The sequence below is a fragment of the Asparagus officinalis genome, unplaced genomic scaffold, assembly GCF_001876935.1.
Source record: "Asparagus officinalis unplaced genomic scaffold, Aspof.V1 AsparagusV1_Un1755, whole genome shotgun sequence".
NCBI classification, from domain to species: Eukaryota; Viridiplantae; Streptophyta; class Magnoliopsida; order Asparagales; family Asparagaceae; genus Asparagus; species Asparagus officinalis.
Window position 1 is genome coordinate 1 of NW_017974014.1, and position 8,754 is coordinate 8,754.

The 8,754-nt window shown below is 36.8% G+C and overlaps 1 protein-coding gene across 3 annotated transcripts; it reads left to right on the forward strand.

Annotated features, from left to right (window-relative positions):
- Positions 1 to 27: 27 nt before the first annotated feature.
- Positions 28 to 8,208, forward strand: LOC109828480. Of its 3 annotated transcripts, none has more exons than XM_020395466.1 (8): positions 28 to 525; positions 1,172 to 1,461; positions 1,549 to 1,645; positions 1,862 to 1,917; positions 2,227 to 2,302; positions 2,402 to 2,438; positions 5,650 to 5,764; positions 7,863 to 8,208. In XM_020395466.1, the coding sequence occupies exons 5-8, from the start codon at positions 2,240 to 2,242 to the stop codon at positions 8,074 to 8,076; spliced, it is 429 nt and encodes a 142-aa protein (XP_020251055.1). In that variant the 5' UTR covers positions 28 to 525; positions 1,172 to 1,461; positions 1,549 to 1,645; positions 1,862 to 1,917; positions 2,227 to 2,239; the 3' UTR covers positions 8,077 to 8,208. The 3 variants fall into 3 exon arrangements, with proteins under 3 accessions (XP_020251055.1, XP_020251054.1, XP_020251053.1); XM_020395465.1 differs by adding an exon at positions 640 to 813 and having other exon boundaries at positions 29 to 525; positions 1,549 to 1,917; XM_020395464.1 differs by having other exon boundaries at positions 29 to 525; positions 1,549 to 1,917.
- The last annotated feature ends 546 nt before the right edge of the window (positions 8,209 to 8,754 follow it).

Genomic DNA, 8,754 nt, shown 5'->3' on the forward strand with positions numbered 1-8,754 from the left:
CAAGTTATAATCTTTATTACTACTTTAGAGTAAGAGAATTTATTTTGAATTAAATGTGGGTTTTTACATATTTTTTTAGGTTTGTCTTGTCCACTAGTTTAGTGAATTGAAATTCTAAAAGTTCTCAAAAAGTTAATCGAGAATTCTAGAACTGAATTGCTTCCCAAACACTGAATTTAGAATTGATAATTCCAGATTTGAAATTACAGTAATTACCAAACAACGAAATAAGAATTGAAATTATAAAATTTAAATTCTAGAATTTGAAATCAAATCCTCGAATCCAAAGGCAACCTAACTACTTAATAAATGTAATACCATTTGAAGCACAACCCAACTACGGCCCAGCGCCAATGCTAGTGAAAATGACAGTCCAACCCAAAGCCCAGCATCACTCTGCTCTCTCTCTCTCTCCCTCTCTCTCTCTCTCTCTCTCTCTCTCTCTCTCTCTCTCTCTCGCGCGTCGATTCCCTCTTTCATCCTAGAGTCTCGTCGGCATGGGGAATTTGCAGATCTGAGATCTCTGTAAGTTTTTCTTTCTCTTTCTCTATTTCTTATTTCCCAAGCCATTTGCTGATTGTTTTTTTCTTGTTTGTTTCACCCAAAAGTGTCGAATTCTTTACAAATTCTTATTTGCAGAAATTATCATCAATACTTCAATTTTAGCACGTGTTCATGCAATTTAGACTTCCATTTTTGCTGGAGAGAAGGGGAGCTTGGCTGATATCTTTTTGATTTTCCCCTTCATGATGAAATACATGACGTTTTGTTGATTTTGAGGGAGATCTGTCGGGTTTGGATGAAATCCTTAAAGTAAGGGAAAAAAATACATGACCTCGTTACTATTCATCAAGTGAATTATGCAGTTATTTTGATGTATAGGTTTGGAAATGAATTCTGCAACCATTTTGATGTTTGATAAATTAGCAGTCTGTATAGATTTGGTATCAAGCATTTATGCCAAGTCACAATGAAAAGTTCGTTCATTTTCATTAGTTGGTGTTGTTTCCTTGTTTAATTCTCTCCTCACTAGCAAAAGTTACTTCATTCCGTTGATTTTGTATGGGATACTGATAAACCCACACAATGAAGAAACCGATAAATCATTCATTTCTTCATGTCAAGTGAATTTTTTTTGTATTGTGACATTTGACAGTCATTAATTTTATAGGTTATAATGGATGAAGTTGTAGTGGCAGTCGAGAGTGTGAGAAAGGAGTGGGATCAAACATTTGTTCAGACTCAAGAACATGTGAGAGCAATTGAGAGTTGCGGGAAATCCGGAAGAGGGACAGAGGAAGCGAATTCGCTTCCTAGATTGAATGGTGCTGCACAAGACGGAATGGCGGTGCTCAGGTCATTGCAGGTTAAGCTCGACCTTCTAGCCCATCAACTTCCCACAGAAGAGGAGGTGCAGTCTGCGAATGCAATGTGGAAGTCTTGGAAGGAGCAGTATCAGAGGTATAATACTATTTTTTAGTTGAACATGTATTTTGTTATGTGTTGATTTTTTAATGTTGTCTTTAACTTTTTTTTCCTCCTTCCCAGTTTTTGCATATGAGCTTGAGGGATGCTAATTTGCAAGTAAAATCCAATATCCAAAAGGCGGCACAGGAAGAAGCCAGTTGCCTCTTATGCTTCATTAGTTTTTTTCTCTATCCTTACTTTGCACTTTGTTTTTTGTACTAATAGCCCCAATTAATGCACGATAACTTTGCTTCATCTGACTTTTAGGTGTTCTTGTCCAATTAATCAATCTAGTTGACCACTCTTAATTGTTCCTAATGGAAACTTTGTGCAACTGTCTTGTCTCTTTTATTTTCGGTATAATAGAACTGATGTTGGATGCTTTTGTTTGCAGAGAGAGCTGCTTTTAGGAGGTGGAGAAGAGTCTACAATTCGTAGACGTAATCTACAGTGAGCACTATTCTTTTAGCGAAACATTTGTTTATCACCGAGATAGAATGAATGTTGTAACGACTATTTGTTGCGTATTGAATGCTTTTCTAATAACTAGCTTTAACGCATGTGTGCACTTGGGTAGTGTAAATCTCATATTAATAATAAACATTACCTACCCTGAAATATGCCAGAAAGTTCATATGAAGGTTTTACACATACTGAAATTTTACTTAACTTTGCTATTACCATAGCATGGCTATCTTTCTTTCAATTTTTGGTAGCAAAGTTAGTTTAAAGAGCTTAATCATTATTCATAATTTCTAGGACAAAGGCTGGAATGACATCTGCTGCAGAAAGCATTACTGAAAGCCTTCGACGTACTTGTCAATTGATGGTTCAGGTGGGTCTAGAAGGTTTTTAGTCTTGCTAAATTTTCTCTATGTTTAGCTTATTGATGGGTTAATGTAACTGATTGTTTGATCATTGATGATTTTTACAGGAGGTTGAAAGAAGCACAAGTACATTGGGAACTTTTGGTATGTTATTTGAAGTCTTGTTGTGGAAGTGATAGCAAGTGGTATTCTTTTACATATTTGCTGTATCTTGCTAATGGCCTTTCAGTCTTTAAGTTATCTCTTTATTTGTTAAATTATTTGTTGTACTCATCCAATTATGGTTTTACCCCATAGAACACCCTTCTTTTCTGATGTTTCTTTTGTAATGTTAAATCCTATTGGAGCATCTGCGGTTTTACTCTAATTATATGTCTTAAATTTCTGAAGAACCAAGCTGGAAGTGCTTTAATCTTCTTGATAAAGTTATCTGATTTGGACTCCATAGTTGCAGTCTCAACATTTGTGATCAAGGTTTTAAACGTCGGATGTCGGGTTCATATCGGACGGTTAAGATTCATGCAGGATAGCGGAAATCGGGGATATATTGGGGGACATGAAAAAAATATCGGATTGCCATATCAGATGGTGTGTATATATGTAATATAAATATCATAAATGAAATCTTAACATACTTAATAAATTTTATTGTCTAACCATATAAAAAAAATAACTTATGATGCTTAGGGTTAGACTTTGAAGGAAAGAGACGAGAAAAGAGGAGTCCGATGTTGGTAGTTAAGGAGAGAAGATCACCCAATATTGATGTGGAAGGAACAGCTCGGAGAAGAGACCAATGAGATGTCAAAGGAGAGAGAAGAGAAGCGACGGAAATGACTTCGGATTGTTTTTTTATTTCCCCTAACTGATCTAGTTTTATCTTTGGAAGCAACATTAAGACAAACAAGAATGTAAATACAAACCTGATTAGACAAACATAACCAAAAAATCAACCAATTTTTCAAACTAAAAAATCTGCCGACATACCTGACATATCCCCCAATATATCTGCCCGACATATCCAACATGTCTCTCGATATATCTGGCATGAACTTTGAAAACGCAATACGTAGGCCGACATGTCCGACATGGCGGCCAACATTTAAAACACTGTTTGTGATTGCATAAATATAGTTCTTTTATGTCAAGAAGTAATATCTGTGAGTCACGTCAGGATAATAACAACTTCTCACTGGTTTTTACACAGATATGGAGTACATAGCAAACAGAGATGATCATTGCTATCACTGACAGGGGCACATAATGGATAATCTACAAACACTCTAATATGTTAGGCTTCCCTAGTCAATGGTTGATTTCTTTACTCTCTTAAGTGTCTGACTTCCCCTAATCAACGGTTAATTTCTTTACTCTCATAATTGTTTGCACACACTAGATTGACAGGAAAAGCATGATGTGCTCTAATATTCTCTTGTTTGAGGATACATATGTGTTGCCATTTACCATCATCCGTCATCCCTGAATGATTTTCTCAGGCAGGACCTTGATTTTAGGAGTTAGCTAAAAAAACAAATACAACAAACCTTTTAATTGTCAACTGTGTTATTAGGGCCTATTTCTGCTCCTCATTACTCCATTCACTAAACCTAAGCTAGCTGATGCAATTATTGACCTCCATTGCACATGCCCAAACTATCTTGATTAATTTTCTCTCATTCAACTCATTTCTATTCCTGGTAGGAATTACCTCTAACCTCTCAGCCTTTTTTTTCTTTTTCTATCTCAGTGTTGTTATATGTCAATATCAGCATTCTCAATACTTCTGTACTCATTTTTGGAGAATTTGTACTCTTTGGTTTTGGCTAGCCTGTTACGGCTTTAAGCTTTTCAGGATGGGGTTATGAAATGTGTTTAGTTTCCAGAAATATATAACTTATTACATAAATAGTGTATGGCTGATCAATCAGGTACAATAAAAACGCTTCATGGATAAATGGGTGTACTGTCAAAGAAATTCTCTGACTTCTTTCATTAAATTTCGGTTCGTGGATTTTTGGTCTTTACAATATCCTGCACATGAGATAGTTTTACATTCAACCGCCTGTTCCACTGTTATCTATTTCACTATTTAGATATCAACTATATTGAGAAAGAAAACTAAATAAAAGAGAACTTTGGTTGTGGCTGCTATAGAGAAACTTAAAGTATGGCTGGTTACATTCTGCCAGACTTCATGGAAGACGCTTAGGCCACGCGAGCTTTGTGGTAATTTGAATACATCTAGAAATTAGAAAATTCAAGCATCGCATGTTTGTCATAGTTTTCGGTGGTGGTGGTTGGTGATGATGGTGGTAGTGGTTTTGAGGGTCTTAAGAACTCTAAACTAGTACAAATGTAGATAGCAAGGGAAGTTTGGGTTTTTGTTACTGTCTTAAGAATTTTAAACTAGTACCAATATTGATTTGGTGCTGAGAAATTATTAGTTAACTTCCTTAAACGAGGACATGTATGAAACATATTAATACACTAATCAATGTGCAGCCGCTGGTTATGAAATTGGTTTCAAGTTAAAGGACAAATATGATGCACAGTTTCTACTTGGGTTCCTTGGAACATAGAGAACGCGACTAGGGATCAGCTTGTGCCTCCTGGATGACTATTTATGATCTCAAGGATAGGGGATTGGTTTAATCGCTTGAGAGCTTCTATACATGGTGCTGAGATATTATTACCTTCTCTAAATTTGGGACATGTATCAAGAGAGCGATCAACTTATAAATGCAGTTTTGAAATTGGTTTGAAGCGGATAGGCTACTACATATTCTATCAAGATTACTTGGAATATAGAGGAGTTGATTAGAGATTAGCTTAAGGCAATATATTTGCAAAGAATGTAGCATCATATCTGAATAGAGCCACAATATCGATGTTGGGACATCTGTATATTTGGTATTGGGTGACTGGAAACTGCATGTGTGACATTAGAGGATCTCTTGCTGATTGGCTCATCATTTCAAAGATAAAAGAGATGTCGCAGTTGATTTTTCCGCAACTTTCAATACTGGAGCAATTATCATCAACAAACTTGAAAACTAAAAACGTCATTGACAAATATTTCTGAGCTCCATTTAAAGCATCACAACATGCCCTAAATGACCAGTGTGGCATGATTTTCTTTCAAAATAATCGTAGCAAATAATACTTATTATAAAGGTCCAAGTAGCTCATGGATTAGTTCCATTTTCCAGATCAGAGAATGTATGAAACTCATTATCTTCTGGACCATAGAATCTTTTGAGATGCATAAGTTGCCACAGAATTCTTCTTATATATTAGTTGTTTATACCTCGGCTTGTTTTCCTTCTAACTTATGGATATATTATTTGTCAAACAGAGGGATCAACTAGTTTCTTAAAAAAGGCTGAGAGTGAGTACAAAGGCCATCGCTCTTTACTGATGCGTACTAGGAGATTGCTATCCACAATGCGTCATCAGGATGTCTTGGACAGGTAAAACATCTCTACTTTGTTAGTGACAAGTAAAGCAATTTATTTTAACTGAATATTGTATAGTTTTGAACTAAAGTTGTTAACTTTGAGTTGGACCGTATTATCACACAGACACACACACACACACATAAAAAGTTTGAGTTGGACTGTATCAATAACAAAATGAGTGTAACTCTCTTTATATACCATTGTTGTTAATGCTTCTTCTAGTTGATCCTCTTAAATTAACTCCCTCTAACCATGACACCAAAACTTCGAAGTTGTGATAGAGGGTTGAGGATTATATTCTCATATTCTAACATGCTGCTGCAGGTTGAGTTCCCCTTTTTTATGGTCTGATACCTTGAATTACGCAGCGGTGTCAATTTTTTAGAAAATACACTTTAAATTCATGGTCGGTGAGATTTGAACTTGGGTTGCCCTGATATCACCTTAAATTAACTCCCTTTAATCATTACACCAAAACTGCGAAGTTGTGGTGAGGGTTTAGGATTATATTTTTATATTGTAACAGATCCCTTGTTCCTTGCCATAAAAATTTAACTAGAAAGCTCTGGCTGTCCATAATCGAAGTTTCTTTCTATGCCTTTTGCTTTTCCCTGTTAGTGCCAACTTCATTGCCATCAAACTTTAACTTAATTTGTTATAGGAATGAATTTTGTGCAGCTTGTGCTATGCCGTAGCAAGGTGTATGATATAATATACTTGTAAGTTTTTGAGACGAGGTGATCCAGGTGTGTGAATTGGGCACGCTGTTTAAGCTCATGGATAATCCCACAAAGTTCATTTTCCCTAACGAAAAGTTTCCGGATGAACGAGAGGATATGACAGAAAGATTGTATTCATCTATATGACACTATATAAGGAAACAACTGGATCTTGTTCATATTGTTTTTTTCTTTAAAAGACGGGTCATATTCTGGGTTTGAACCTGAGAATTTTTTATAATTCAATATACCTGAGAACTTTTCTGTTAGCACTGGACCCTCTGATGGTCAACCAAAGTTATTATACGGGGTGCATGTTCAACACCTATAAGAGAATCACAACACATTGACGTCACGTGATACCCACGCGACAGGTGTAGATAAATAGAGATAACTCTGCTTGTACACAAGGGGATCTAAGTGATAGTTAGAAAGTTTACTTTTTTTCAAAGATACACCCAAGTCAAGGAAAAATTCTTGCCTACTCAATGAATACCAACTTGGCCTACTCTAGCTCAATTAAAACGTGAGACGTGTCACTCACTCACTTTAATTATTCAATTCCATTTTAATCCCTTTAACCGACGCCAAAACAACCCTAATTGAAAACAACCATCTTTTATCCACTGGCACCTTTAGACCCTCGAATCATCCAAAGTCACCAAGCCCATCTCATCCTCATCTCATAAAGTCACAGTTGAATTGCCGCCTGAAGGGAGATGGAGCTCATTTTATGAAATTTACCCCAAAAAGAGGGAAATTTGGGCTGTTTATTTGGACTACAATATGTCTATGAACGGTTTTGAGTTCAAATTAGGGAGATTTTGTGTGATTTTGGGGAGGAAGGTAGGGTGGTTGTGTTTGCAAGGGAGAAAGTTGAGGATGGGATAAAGGGCAGGTTTTTGAAGGGTTTTATATGATAAGGAGGTTTATAGAGACGGATTCGTCAGTGTTTTCACGTAGGGTTCCAGCCACTAGGTTTGTTGATGGTGAGAAAATGTGGAAGGTGATGTTTCGTTGATTCGAGGTTTGAAGGGTTGGGTTCTCAATTGATTCGAAGAGGAGAAACAAAAACAATGATAAAGAGAAGAGAAAAGTACAATGGAGGGGGTGAGAGAGATGGAATGAATAATTAAAATTAGTGACTGACGTGTCAGTTTCTGATTGAGCTCAATTATACAAGCTGGTTCTCATTGAGCAGGTAAGAATTTTTCCAGAGTCGAATATATGGGGCAGAACAAAAGTTAACTTTCATATATCTGTAACTACTTGTGGTTGCTCATATTAAGCATGCGATCGTAACAGGCAACTAGAAATTAAGTGTGTCCTTCAGTATATTTCTGTGGTATGTTTCTTGATTAGCTGCACTCTTTATTGACTCTTTACAACAGGGTGATTATTGTGATTGGGTTTCTCGTATTCATGTCCGCGGTGCTTTATGTTGTGTCGAAACAGGTTGGCTTACTGAGATTGCGGAGGACGATTACTGCTGCCATTAAGTCGGGATCAATAGGCCGTGAGGGTTTGGATGGCCTAAATAGTATACAAGCTAGTAATGCCGAGGTTGTTCATCATCTAAATGATGAGATCTCTGAATCATTTTAATTGCTGCAGTCTCAACTTGTATTGTTGTATAGCCTCGTTTATGTTTGGTTGGTTCTTTCGCTGAGAATGAAGAGTTTATGCTGGTTTTACTGGAAGAGTGCTCAATTTGCATGAACTTACTTTCTTTTTCACCCCTTTATTTTTTATATCTGTTTTTGCTTATGTATCAAATTAGCAGTCTCTACTTTCCATCTTCTCCAAAGTGTAGCTGTCTCATATTCAAGCAAACAGATCAGTTGACACAATGTCAGCCTGAGGATCTATATCTAAGACTTGGTGGCTTAGAGCAAGTGCATCAAGCTCCCAGTTGGGAGTCTTAGTCAGCAAGCTCTCAAGAGCTCTCAAGCATCGGAAAATTCCGACCCGCTGTTACTGTAGCGCGGGTCAGTTTGAGATATCTGTGGTATTTTGGTCATAACTCTTTCGTAAGATCTCCTATTAGGCCGATTCAGGATGCGTTGGAAAGCTAACGAAGAGATCTACAACGTTTATGTTTTGAGATTTTTCAGATTCAAATCGTAGCATAGTCAAAACTTCACTTCTTTGTACGGTCAAAGCACTGTAGCAAATTCCGACCCGCGGTTACTGTAGCAAAATTCCGACCCGCGTTTACTGTAGCAAATTCCGACCCGCTACTGTAGCATAATTCCGACTCGCTACTGTAGTAGATTTTCCGAC